Genomic DNA, 14,017 nt, shown 5'->3' with positions numbered 1-14,017 from the left:
ATCCACACTTGGTTTCCTATACTGTCATAGTACAGCATTTTATCTGCATAACCACTTCATAACTTGTGCATAATAATTTTTGTCATGTCAGTTTTATTGAATGGCAACTTTGGCTGCATAAATCATGTTGCACAAGTGATACATACCTCTGAATTATGTACTATAAACCAGTTCAAAAGCAGTAACACCCTATGTAAACTTCTGCTGCAAATTAAGGAAATGAACCTTGAAACATTTGCACGAGTGAGTGATGTTACCCGTGTGAGTTATCCCACTGACCTCAAAGAGACTTCTCAAAGGAGTGAGAACTTTCTCATAATATTAAACGATTATGGTAATGCTTCAGTGCCTGCAAAATACATATTCCAGGAGGATGTACAATCATTATATCCATATAATCACTGTATTTATTTGGGATTTTCTGACTGACAATATTGAAAGGACTGGCCTGGTCTTTTCAGACTTCTGACAGAAAAATGTTCTTGCAGAGTTTTCCTGATCAAGATGTACTGGGCCAGGCTTTCGAAGATGCGCTAGAAGTCCTGCACCAGCATTCTGACAGAGAAATGCAGTATTCACAAGGTAAAAAAGACCATTACTCCATTTCACTTACCGCTTTGTATTTTTACAAGAAAGTACATCTTGAAGTACATAGGTGGGAGAGGAATTTCCCAGAGGTGAACTGGTGGACAACAGAGGGATATGCTGGGAGGATGGAAAGGGGGAAGAATATCTGAACAGTTTCCACTTCTCCGTTAGTACTGACCAGTGTGGTGTGCATCATCCATGTCACAGCACAGGGAAAGTGTTGCACAGTTCCTCTCTACCTTCCCCTCAGTACTATTTGAGGTGCATTGGGCGCTTTTTTCCTGTAATCAGAGGATATATGACCATAGTGCATCAGCCATTTTCCATTATTAATGTTGTAACTGAAAAACGACCGTTATACTGTGAATAAACTCATATAACAATGAAATCTAGTGGGGGGAAAGGGGAGAAAGACCAAGGATCCAACAGGTGAAATTAATTTTCACAAATTTTTTTTAACATTAAAATATAAATTTTAAATATTTTAATGCAGAAATGATAGTTTTACTCTGGATAATCAATAGAAAAGTGTTTTTTCTTGGCTTTAAGAGTTTTATACTTTACAAAACTTCAAATACAAGCAAGCTGTAAATTGTTGCAGTTGAGGCAAGGTTTTGGCAATTAAATTATTACAAAATTTAAAATCTGTGTTTGGTGTTATTGCGTTGTAAATAGAAATAAAAGCAAAGGAAAACAGAAGCTAAGCCACAAACCATCTAAGTCCAGAATAAAATATCTACCATCTTTTGCATGGAATACATTTCATATGTGGGTTTGTTTACATATTATCTATTACATACTGAAATGCAAATAAGACCAATTGGGCCATGTCTTTAGCTGTTCTTAATACATTCTTGGTTTTGCTGCCCTGGTAATTTACACATGCTGAAGGACCCACTATATATTATTATTTGCAACGTTCTTGCGTGTATCTGTTGTGTGGGCCAATGGAGAGAGGTATTAGAACACTTGCAACTGTGTGTTTAGGATGTCCCACAGCTGCACCCACTTGCAATATATGTACCCTCCCTAATCTTCTTCTGACCACCCACAGTGCCTCAGTCTGGTGTTCTCCTCTACTTCTTTTAAACATCCTAAGATCTTGGGTTCCTCCTGTGTCATTCTTTCAGGCACTGCAGATGCTCTGATGCTCTTTCACTTCATTCACAATTGGAGACTCTGATTTGAATTGTACAAATGGCCTGCAGAACTGTGTAACTTTCCCTTTTCCTTTCTAATACATGTATTATAGTAGTCTATAATTATCCCGTTTCATTCATTATGTTTGGCCCTCCTTTTTGCATTAACTGAACTGTTTCATGACACTATAAATTGTCTGAGATTTTATCTTACGAAATATTGCTTTTTGTGAAAGCAAACAAAACCAGCCCAAGGGTGTGGTTAGCAGTAACACTACAGATTCTGTTGGATAACCTGCTGCTAGGGAACATCTTGGCTCTGGAGACTTTATTTTCTAGGAGGTAGCTATAAGATAAATGTTTTTTGACAGACCCAGTAGCATGTTAGATTATTTGTCCGTGTTTTTTTTCCCCCTTCTTCTCTTCCTTTTACTCACTCAATTTTTGCCCATCCTCCTAATTCTCAGGTTATAAAAGTTGCCTGACTGTGATCAACCATCCCCACCACCACCTCCGAGCAAGTCCCAGCTACTCTGCGGCACCATCTACAGAGGAGCAAGGGTATAGCTGGAGAAATGTGATTGTAAGTGAAATGGTTACTGCTAAGAGTCAGACATAAATGGAGAATTAGCTGCCCATTTGAGATTTCTAATACAAATCATTATGCTAGTTCTAGAGAAATTTGGTGAGGCCAGGCATGAGTCAGATAAAATTGCCTTGGGAAATGTTTGCAAAGCATACATACTCACTTTTTAGAAGTAATCTTAGCTGTTTGCCTCTGGTGCCTTTCTGTGGTTCATCATCATGTAACATGACAACTAACAAACAAATCTTCTAATACAATAGGGAAAAGGGCTTCTCCCTATTACCCAGGAACAGGCAGATACCAGCAGCTTCTGAACTCCGCACAGCTTCTGGTGCTGTGAGAAAGTGCTATGGTTTCTTTACCAGCAGTTTGCTTTAAGAGTGCTGGAAAACCCAGCATTATCTGGACTCTGAGTTCAGTTTCAGCCTGCAGAGTCCATGTTCATTCTTGAAAACGCTGTGAATGTGGCTTCCAGAAGTGATGGAAAATGAATATTTCAGGGGAGAGAATTTCAGGTAAATAGTTTCTGCAAAAGTCCATTTTCAACCAGCAGATGAGCAACAACATGTCACTGGAACTGCAGAGTATGTAGGGGCCAGTGTCCAGGTGCCCCTTGTCTTTTACTACTCTGGAAACGGAGTCCACTGTTCCTCGTCTGCTTCCAGCAGAAGGGTTGAAGGTCCAGAGTGATGAAATTACTCTGTTTTCCCTCTTAAATTCTCTGATGGTGGGCAGTCCTTCCCACTGGCCATGAATTAGTGCTGCTTGTCACTGGTACAATACACTACATGCCTTTGTGGCTGAGAAAAGTCTTCCACTGGTGAGGTGATAAAAGGTCGCATTTTGAAGGCTTCAGGCAATTAATAGCTATGAGTTTCTTTTTACTCAGAGAATGTTTCTTATTAGTAACTCTTTGTTGTCTTAATTCTTGAAGAACAGTGCAGCGGATTTTTATGCAGATGAGACTGTCTACCATATGCTGCAGAATACTCCAGAAAGCCAAGTGATGCATGCTGCTGCTGGCCAGCCAAAAGCAGGGAAAGGTGTGTAGAAAGAGCATATCTTGATACGTACATTACGTTACTTCAAAAAAATCTCTTGTCAAATCATGCTTTCTTTTTTTGTCTTTTTTTTATATATATAGTTAACAGGAAAAGATAGGTTAGCATTTAATATTAGCTAGAATACAACTGCTAGTGTTCAATTCCAATCTGTTAAATCTCATAAGATACATCTGTTGTTATCTTGTTCTGTCCTCTTGTTTAGTACATGGAAATAGAAGCCAGAAATGTGTTTCACTCCAGATCATCTGGAATGAACTCTGATGCAGAGAAGTAAATCAATAACATCTTTAATAACTTATTTTATATTATGTGGTTCAACAAGTAGTGGTTTTCTTGAAGGTTTTTTACAAACATGAATAATTTTCCACCTAATTTTATGCCTTTCTTTGTTTACTTTTCAAATTGCATCTTAGCTTTTGTCACCTCTAGTGTGCATTTTTATAGCTATTTTGTGCTCCTTTTGTTGACTTTACTTGAGTGGGTATCTGTTTTGCAAATAGGTTGGGTAACATTTGTCATTACAGTACTGTATTTGTTTATTGAATTCATCTGGTTTTTTGTTTGGGGCTCAGCATCTTTCTATGACTTTGCTAGATGAGATTTCCACAGCTTCCACTCTGAGTTTTTGTACTGACTTTTGACAGTGGAGTCTTTTAGTAGCTTCCTGGTTTTGCTGCTTTTTGAAATCCCCTTCTTTCAACTTTAACCACATGGTGTCAGTTTTTGGTATCATCTCTTCGCATTGATGCTGAACACTGTGGTTTCTGTTGCTTAATAGCTACTACTACTACTAAAAATTTCGTGGGATGATGGGAAGAGTAGCCGCTCCTTTTAAGTTCTGTACCTCCAGTACTTGAAATTTACCACTGCAAATGAAAATCTTTCAATCCAGAAATGTTGTTTATCTAGGTATTATGCAGTGTTGCACTCGTGAATTTTACACGTCAGCATCTGAATTCACCTTCAGTTATTACTTCATTTCCTATTTCCTATATCTTTTACATTATTATCAATTTTCTTTACCAGAAGGCCATACTGGATAGATTTTCAGAATGATTGACTACTCTTATGGAGTATTTTGTGTCCTCTTACAGGTTTCTTTGTGTCCATAGCGATATTCTGCCAGAAACTCGTTTGAGAGACTATTTCCACTATACCTAAATAAATTTAGTCCTCTTGGCTTCTTATTGTGACATGAGAGGTTTCCCATACACTAGCAAATAGTGTGGCCCTTTAGGAATAGGTCTGTAGATGAAATAATCACCACTGATGAGCCGAAGTCTATGTTCAAAGTGTTTCACAAGGGTTTATTTAGGGCAATCTCTACGCTGGCCACACATTCTGAAAGCTGCAGTGACTTAGATATACTTCAGGTTTCATCTGAAGGAGTCCAGTTCACGTACATCAAAACCAATCCATGATCTGAATGAAAGCTCGGTGAGTGGAGACAATCAAGAGAGGTACTCCAGAAATGCATCTGAGTGAGACATACACAGAGAATTAGATTTCTCTGGGACAATTCATCACAGAAATCTGATGCAGATACTTTGAAACACCTGCTAGAGGAACCTGCCTATCTCCTGTAACCACATAAGAAACCTTCAGACACTAGCCTGCTAGCTTAGACTCATGTTTAGTATCTGGTAATGAACACCACTAGCTTATGCAATGTGGTGCTGTACAAAGATCTGTGAACTAACCCCAGCTCAGACTGGTGCATCCAAATTGTGTAGCTCTTTGGAGGCAACAGCTGGACTCTAGAAACATAGCTGCATTAACACATAAGAGCAAATAAGCCCTCTCAAACCAAGACATGAGCTAGAGATGATGTATCTAGAAATAAAAGCTTGGGCAGAATGACAGCTAAACTAAGCACAAAATCGGGTGTTGCTGCAGATGTGACTACACTATCATTTTCCAGCAGAGACTCAGTTTGCAGTAATCTGCACATTTTCCCCTGAACTTGTTTATTCTATGATAGGCTCATTGGTTTGTAGTATAATTCAGCTTGGAGGGGACCTAAGGAGGTCGCTTACTAAGAAGTGGTTAGTGTGAGCAGGTAGTGTCCAGTTTTCAGTAATGCTAGATGTATTTCTAGTAGATTGTGTACTTCTAGTCACACACCAATTTTTATTTAGATAATGAAACTTTATTAATTTTTGGAAAGTACCTCTGATTTCTGGCTCTTCTTCTTCCCAGTCTGACTGTCACTTCTCCCCTCTTTCCTTACCACCAGATGCAGAATTACTGTCATCCCTAACAGATGTCTTGGCTTGAACTCAGTGTTCCTTAGCAACTGTCACTTTTCCCTCAGTCCTAGTTTAAAATAGCCATGCAAGGCAAGATTTTATGAACTTTAGGTGCAGCTGCTTGTTTCCACTTTGGTTAAAGTGGAAGCCGTTCTTCTGCATAGAGTCTCCTTTCTGCAAAGTGTTCCTCTTTGTCTCACAATCTTAAATTGTTCCTCCTTACAGCAGCTTCTTGTTCACCCTTGGCTTTGTGAAGGGAACTGGAAGTAGTTCAGAGAAAGACCTAAGTGAATCTAAATAAGCCTCACTAGTAGACTTCAGTTTGAGAGCTGAGCCTGTGGGGAGAAGCACTCAATTAACTGACAAATACTGCAGTACAGATCTTGCTTTATTCTGCATGGGAATGCAAGTTGACACTTCTCCACATTTTTAGAAAACTGCGAGGTACCAGAAAGTGCCTCAACAAATAGGTCCTTATTGACTAGGTGAGGTTTATGGTTCAAAACTAGCTTGCTCTTCTTGCTTACCCAGTCACCCTTTCTTATATCAGAGACTACCTTGCAGCCCCAAAACATTCCTGAAACAAATCTCACAAAATTGAATCATCTCAACATCTGTGAGTTTTGGTTAAGCAAAGGGAAAACATTTATTCAAAACCTTTCAGGTTAGCTCTCCATAACCTCTTTGTTGCACTTTCTGAGGATGCAATTTCCTGGTGTGGATTCCTTGACCATGCATCTGCACAACATGTGTCTGAAGACTGCTAAAAGTGGCTTCTTTTCATTTGTGACAGGCTGTTAGGTTTACCTGTGCCTTTGCCTATAAGAACCTTTCCAGGAAGAAGACAACTGCTCATCTTTTAAAACAAGTACGAATTCTGTTCTGACTTTTGTACTTTATTTCTTAATAGGTAGAAAAAAACTTCGACTGTTTGAATACCTGCATGAGTCTCTGTATGATCCAGCTATGGCAAACTGCATCCAATGGGTGGATAAGCCCAATGGTGTCTTCCAGTTTGTCTCCAAAAACAAGGAGAAACTTGCAGAGCTTTGGGGAGAAAGAAAGGGAAACCGCAAGATCATGACGTATCAGAAAATGGCGAGAGCACTGAGGAATTATGGAAGAACAGGTGAAATAATTAAAATTAGAAGGAAGCTGACATACCAGTTCAGTGCCGTTGTTTTAAAGAGACTCGCTCCATCTTATTTCTTGGGAAAAGAAACAGTTTATCATCCGTACATTCAGTCTAATCAAGAATATCAGTGTGCAGATGACTGGATGAGTTACAGTAATTACATGTATAACAATGGCTATGCATTACAGCATGCTAACAGCTAGACGTATCTTTCAGCAGGTCTTTGCTAGCTAGTAATACTTTCCAGCACTGGAACTCTTCTCTGTACATAGCTTTTCCTTTAAGATATCATACAAACACAAAAAGAGGAGGGGTTTTAGAATTATATTGGCCTACTTTTGTTCCTTTTGAAGGTAATGAGAAATGGTCACTGGCTGTTGAAGAAAACCAGCAGCTGTAGGGCATGTTCTATTCTCCATGGCATTAATCAGAGGAATTATTTCAGATTCAAGCTGATATATCCAAGATCTGGGATTGTTAGCGGATATCAAAGACATCCCATCCTGATAACACTCATAGGAAGTTTTATGCATACCCCCAGCATTTCCAATCAGAATTCAAATGCTGCTATATCATACTTCAGGTAATCCCTATCAGTTTGGTGCATGTGAATTAGAAAGGGAAGAGATTTGCCAACTGCAAGAAGCTACTGTCTGCTTAATATTCTTTATTTAGAGACATCTTCCGAATGAATGCCTGGCTGAACAATAGAGACCACATGAAGGTGCACCTGTTGGCCGAATTGTTAATCCTTTATCACTTAAATTAACATATTCTAGCACAGATCCTGACATATGGTATTAGAAATGCCAGGTGCACATTTCACTGTTGGCAGTGGATTCATTGGGAAAATGACTATACCATGAGAGCATTAGTAAATGATTGTGCTCTTCATGAAGTTATTTGCAGGTCTTCCCCCACTAATACAAGAAGCTGCACCTTATCAAGCAGTTCCATACCCACCTAACAAATGTAGCTTTGTTATCAACTTTTGGAGTTATAACTTCATACATATAAATACAATTTCACTTCTCCAGCTTTTTTGCTACATGGGAATGTAGCTGAAAGGCTCAGTAATTTTACACTTTCTTCAATGGGGAAGAAGGGCTAATTTAGGTAAAAAGAGTCTATTAGCACCTGATGCCAGGATGATACCAATAAGTCTTCTTTTTCTCATGCTTCAGTTGCTAGATCAGCTAATATCATCATGTGAGTTGTTCGTTGTGCCAAAATACTTCTATTCCATTGCATATAATGCAAAGTTCTGCATTTTGCTTCAAATAGGTACAAGACCAGATATTAATAAAGGCAAAATTAATTTCTGTGGAGAAGTATAAATGGTGGCCTGATATGTTTGAAGACATTCACTGACTTACAATTGCCCCTTGCTGTAACTCCTGCTTACTTGTACATGGTTATGATTTTATGTAATAGACACAATGCAATACATTCTGCACAAGCAAAATTCAAGGTTTTGAGGTAACACTTTGGGAGGATAAAAGATGTGTACTCTTAGAAATCTGAGTCATGTTAAATAACACTAAAAACAGACCCAGATTTTAAGTCAGTAGACATCTGCCAGAAGAAGGTCCTGTGTTGTTAATATTTCATTTTGAGTGTACTGTCCTGTAAAACATAAACATTACTACAAAATTCACACAAAAATGCCACTGGTCTTATAAAACTGAATCTGGATCCTGCTGCAGCACTGAATGCAGGGGGAGTTTTACAAAGGTCGGAGGTCTTTCAGTTGGGATGCCTTCACTGTGTGAGCACATACGTAAATGCAACACTTAAAATGTCATAACGTACATAAATTTGCCAAGAAACTGCACAGTTTAGTTACTCCACATCTGTTACCCCTCGCACACTGATTTTATGTCATTTACAAAGCTGGTAACATACACAGGGCAAAGATTCTGCTTTGTGTAAAATGCTCAATAAATTGAGATTCACTTTCCTCAGCCTAATCTACTTGTTAAGGAAATAAATACTTATTCAGACCCTGTTACCTTTCCAACTTTGTTATGAACATTTTCCTACTTATAGTACTGATAGCCAGGCGAGATGTTACAGCTGCAGCTGGAAGAACAGTACCGAGCTGAATGAGAAGAGCATAAGCGGTATGAAGACCTGAAGGAAATTCAGGCAGAGAAGAAATGAGGCAATCATAATACCTGTGGATAGGAAGAGACAGATGTCAGCCATGAGAGTAACCATGGGGACTGACAGTGTTAGAAAGAGATTTCTATGAAAAAAAAATAGCCTTCTCCTTCTGCCCACTTTGATTCTCAAAGTAATCCGCTGCGCACCTCACCTTCCATCACTGCCCTCCCACCCTAAGCCTCTGCATTGCGTCTCCTCCCTCCCATCTGCACAGGCTTGGACATAAGGTGTGATGGTGCTAAGCACCCAGGGAAAACTTGAGAGGCAGCTGCCAAGACAGCAGCTTTATCCCATCTACGCAACACTAAATAACTGGCCCATTGCTGCTGCTGACTCAACCTTTGTCTCTTTCTCCTCATTCCCAGCAGCCAAAATGGGACAGAAAGCAGTCTGCTTGCACATCCATCTGCCTGGATTTCACAGTCACCTCTCACTTAAAGTCTGCATCTTGCATCAGAACCAGAGATAGGGCCTATGGGTGGGGAAGGAAGCTGGGGTTCTCCCAGCTTCCACACTCAGTACATGCTTTAAAGGATACCCCAGTCTGAGCAAGGTGCCCCAGACTGAAAGTCTCTGCATGTAGCTAATACTTTACTTCATGATGCTTCAGGCACTTAATGAGGACATGAAGTGTGCTCCAGAAAGGATGGCAGAAATCCTCTTGCACATAGATATGTGCTCAACATGTGGACATGTCTCCTTGCTCATCCTTGTTCTGACTTTGCAGCCTGGTTTCTGTTCAGATGTGGCAGACAAGGTCAGAGAGTCCCTCTGGTGCCTCTGAACTGGTGTCTCTCCCCAGCACACAGTTCTTGTTTGCTTAAGTGACCACAGGTAGGGTATCATGCCTGGTATATATGCTGAGCTTCAGCATTGTCTGATGGAAGGTCTCTGTGTTGCAAGCCAGGATGGTGTGAGGTGAGGTTGCACCTTGGTGGATCCTTGTCTCAAAGACAAGGGGTGGGGGTGGCTCTGATCCCACAAGATGGCACTAACGGACAGCTTTTCACGCTGAATTTGTGAGGCTTGCAGGCCTCCGGGTCATTGGTTCTCTGCATGTCCCTTTCAGTTTTCCCTTTTCCCCCCACGTTTATTTTTTTCATCTTCATTTTTTCACCAGCACTGCTGCAGGTGTAGCAAAGTAGCATCTTTCCATTTGAAGTTATTACCAGTTCCAGCTGTGGCAGATAAATAACATGTTGCGGCAGAGACGATGATATGAGACCCATGAATTAAAGCAGATACATTAGGTGAGCAGATCCACAACTCTGTGTCGACTTCCGTGAACAACAGTCAGCTTTACAGCTGCAGCTGTATGTCTTCTCCAAAACGTGTGGCTGCAGTGGCTTCCAACGTTGCTGAGATTGGTGTATGAAGAGGAAATAAAAGCTGATCTTTCAGATTTAGAGTTCTGAATTCCCATAAGCAGGAATTACATTGACAGTCTTACTGACTCTGTGAAGGTGACAGAACCAGAGCATCTTTGTAACATGTTTTATCCACCCCATCTTGCTCAGCCTCTGCCATACTTAAATATAGATATTCTGTTTAGCAGGCCAAAAGCAGCAGCGATTCTTAGCTTCCAGCTGAGAAATTATTTGATTTTATTACATTTTACTAGAACTTGACTCCAGTGAAGCTTTTCGCTTTGGTAGCACTTTGAGCACATATCAAGTACCTGCCTCCACCTTGTCAGACACCTACCAGGCATGCATTCTGGTGGTAGATGGGTCAGACTACCCCACCATCCCAAGTGCAGATGAATGCTGCTTCATGGAGAGCATTGGGTTCCCAATTCCTGCTTTTTACAAGCTGACATCTATCATATCACAGAGCTGCATGTGCAGATTTACCATTAGTACATTGCTCAGTGAGTATAAAAAGAATGGGAAGTACTGCAAACAGTGGTAGGCTTTTTTTCTAAGAAACTGCCCCATGGATTGTTTCCTAAAAAGTATCCTGAGTGCCAGATTTAAACAAAATGATGTCATCTTCTTTTGGGGTTAATGAGAGCTACTCCTGTATTCTTGGCAACATCTGAACCGTAGTTAATATACGAATGACTGTGAACACTCACTGGTATATCAGGGTGAACACTGATGCTCAACTTGGTTATTCAGTGTATTTTCTAGTTGTTTCATTGACCTTGCCAATGGTTTCCTAGTTTCTAAACTTTCTTTTACAAGGAAGGTTAAGGCAAACTCCCATGCTCTATCTAAACTGCAGGAGCAGATTCCTACATCTGTGTGCAAGGTGAAGTCAACCACACTGCATATGTCTGCTGCTCTCTGCATGAACAGATTCACTTGAGGGACTGGAGAGTCGTAGACCACAAAACAAAATGAATATTTTAAATCTTTTTTGGACAATGGTTTTCGGTTCTGCTTTCAGTCAGGCTTACAAAGACACTGCATTTCAGACCAAAACTTTTCCTGTAATAATCCATTAAACAATGTGATTAAGGCCTCGCACGTGTTACAGAAGACCTGGAAAACTGCAGTCAGTGCTCTATGTAGAGAAATCTCTTGTTGATAGTGACAGCAGAGGGCGTTTGCCAAAGTGTGTCATTTTCTTGGGTTTTTTAAGTCCAGCAGAGCTCCCACATGAGTCACCAACTGGCTTCCTGAAAGTGGCACTTTATAGGAAGTTACTATCTATCGCCATAAGGACTTCTGCTGAAATCTAGCACTGGTTTAGAGCCTTATTTCGTTCAACTTCTAGTCATCTTACCTGCTGATATGCTGTGAATTTCATGTGGCATATTTTGGACCAAAATTTGGTGGCAGCACCTGTGAACTCTATGTTGGTTTATTCAGAAGAGGCCTAGACCCTAACACTTGAATGGAGTGTATCACCAGCAACACAGTGCCTATCTTATAACATGACCGTCTTATGGTGTCTTTTATTATATCACCTTCACCAGGAGATTTCAAAGGGTTTGTAAAAGTACCATTGCATCTCCGTTGTATCTGCAGGTAGAGCAGAGTACCCATACAGTACGGTCAGATGTCTGTAGACTCAATGGCAGGTGAGGAGAATGCCAGCATCCTGAGCCTGTTGTGCAGACAACAGCCAGACCCACCTTGTGCTGGTCCAGCTTCTTACTATTTCCAAGGCATCAAAAGAAATAATAGATAAAATAATTAGCAGAATCCAATCTGTGTATTGAAATTGTCCAAAAGAGAAGTAAGTCGTGCGCTGCTGACACATAGGGGATGCCTGGAGGCAGCAAAAGCTTTCCATATTACTCAACTGCACATCTCAGATGTGAAATGTGGGATATGCTAGTGTGGAAGGGCAGTTCTGAAGCAGATGGGCACCTTTTTGCCTGAGCAGAGTATTTCTTTTGCTTTTTTCTAGTGAAGGAAGTTATATCTAATTGTGACAGTAGGGAGCTTCAAGCCAGACAGCCTTGTTGCTGGGCATACATTTTAAATATCACTCTCCCAAAGCACTACAGTGCCTAAGAGGCACCAGCCACCTTGTTAGGAAGTTGCACATCGAACAGTCAGTGTTGATACAATGGATTATAAGGTGAATTACAGTGCAACCAGGCTGTATTAGCAAGATGCCATCAAACTGCACACAGAGTGTAAACTGATGGATGGAAAAGTAAATTCTTTTTTTGACATTCCAGAAACACATAACCTGAGCCAAGAGTTCAAGAACCACAATGAAATAAAAAGACAGACAGCTGGTTGTTTGTCATGAAATCTCTGTGCAGAATTAGAGGCATTAATTACATATGGGGAATATTAATGACAGTTTGAAGTGGAATGTAGCTAATCATTACAGTAGTATCTACTAACAGAGCACTGGTTAAGCTGTATAATATTTTCTCTCAGAGGAAATGAAAACTCAGCAAATCTGTTTGGAGTACTAGTAGCATGTAGTAGTCTGAGGGTCTAGGTTGACTTTTCTGCCTCACACAGTTCTTTACAGATTTGACTAAGCCCATTAGTCTTGTTGAGATCCAGAAAGCACTGAAGATGGCACGAAAAGAATGAGATTGGCTTAGGAATAATATTTGAGTTATTTGATTTGCTTTCTGGTTTTTAACCTCCTTGATTTCAGGTTTCCAGTTTGCACCCAGCGATGTTGAGGATAACACTCTACTCTGAAAAAGAAATGAAGACTAGGAGAGCTGAGATTGTTGAGAAAGCAGCACACTTGGAGAGGTGCAGAAGAGCGAGTTAAAATGATCTCCCGTACAAACAGCAACGTGCTTCATAATGGAGGTAAACCTATCCACTGCAAGCAGCTAGTGACTTGCAGGCAGAGACAAAGGAAAAATGATGCAGCACTGAGATAGTCTCTGGCCCCGGAAGTCTGAGCAGTCAGACAGGCAGCCACATTTTCATCCAGCTCCTACTGCTCTCTTTCCTCATGGCTAGTTTTAGGCAGCTGGATTACTTTGGGCCTCTGAGGTTTGCAGAGCATTCCCATCTTCCTAGACTAAGGCAAAGTATTCAGATGGCATTCTGGCATGCTGGGGCAAAATAAAGTAGAATCATAGGTCAGAAAAGACCTTTAAGATCATCGAGTCCAACCATAAACATAACACTGCCAAAATAGAAAGTTTTCCAAAACAATCAAATTTGCTGTAAGTTTGAGATATTCTTCCTCTTTAATATTTGCTAACATACTCTAATTGTCCATTCCATTGGTGTAACAGTCCATGGTATTTAAATCATATGAGATTCAGGCTTGAACATCTCAAAAGGCCTTGGAATGTCTTGAGCATCTCACTAACAGCAGTCCTGCAGGAAAACTGCAGTTTTCATCTGGTGTCACTGTGAGATTATGCTGTGTCTTGTTAAAAGCACACTAGAAATGGAAAATGCTGGTGTGACTATAGAGCATCAGGGCCCCATGCACATATCTCTCTCTCCTGTGGGTTTGGGAGCCTGAGCTCAGATCTTGATAAAAACAGCTGTCTTGCCTTGAAAATGTGACAAAGAGCTGTTGGAGAAGCAGCTGAAAGGAGCCTTAGTAGGGGCTTTCCTCCTTTGCTTAAGAGCTACCTTTATGCTGACTTGGATCCTGCCTGAGCTGTGCTGCATCCGTGCCCTGCCTGGCCATGTATCTTG

General features: G+C 40.5%; 1 protein-coding gene across 1 annotated transcript; it reads left to right on the top strand.

Moving 5' to 3' along the window:
• Positions 1-337: 337 nt before the first annotated feature.
• SPIC (Spi-C transcription factor) lies at positions 338-6,964 on the top strand (the record flags this gene model as incomplete). The annotated part of the gene is made up of 5 exons (XM_080628585.1): positions 338-376; positions 489-582; positions 2,195-2,310; positions 3,248-3,360; positions 6,541-6,964. The coding sequence occupies 5 exons, from the start codon at positions 338-340 to the stop codon at positions 6,962-6,964; spliced, it is 786 nt and encodes a 261-aa protein (XP_080484711.1).
• Positions 6,965-14,017: the final 7,053 nt, after the last annotated feature.

Source organism: Psittacula echo (assembly GCF_963264785.1).
Source record: "Psittacula echo genome assembly, chromosome: 1".
NCBI classification, from domain to species: Eukaryota; Metazoa; Chordata; class Aves; order Psittaciformes; family Psittacidae; genus Psittacula; species Psittacula echo.
The sequence above is the reverse complement of the archived record's forward strand: the minus strand, read 5'-3'. Positions and strand labels throughout refer to the sequence as shown.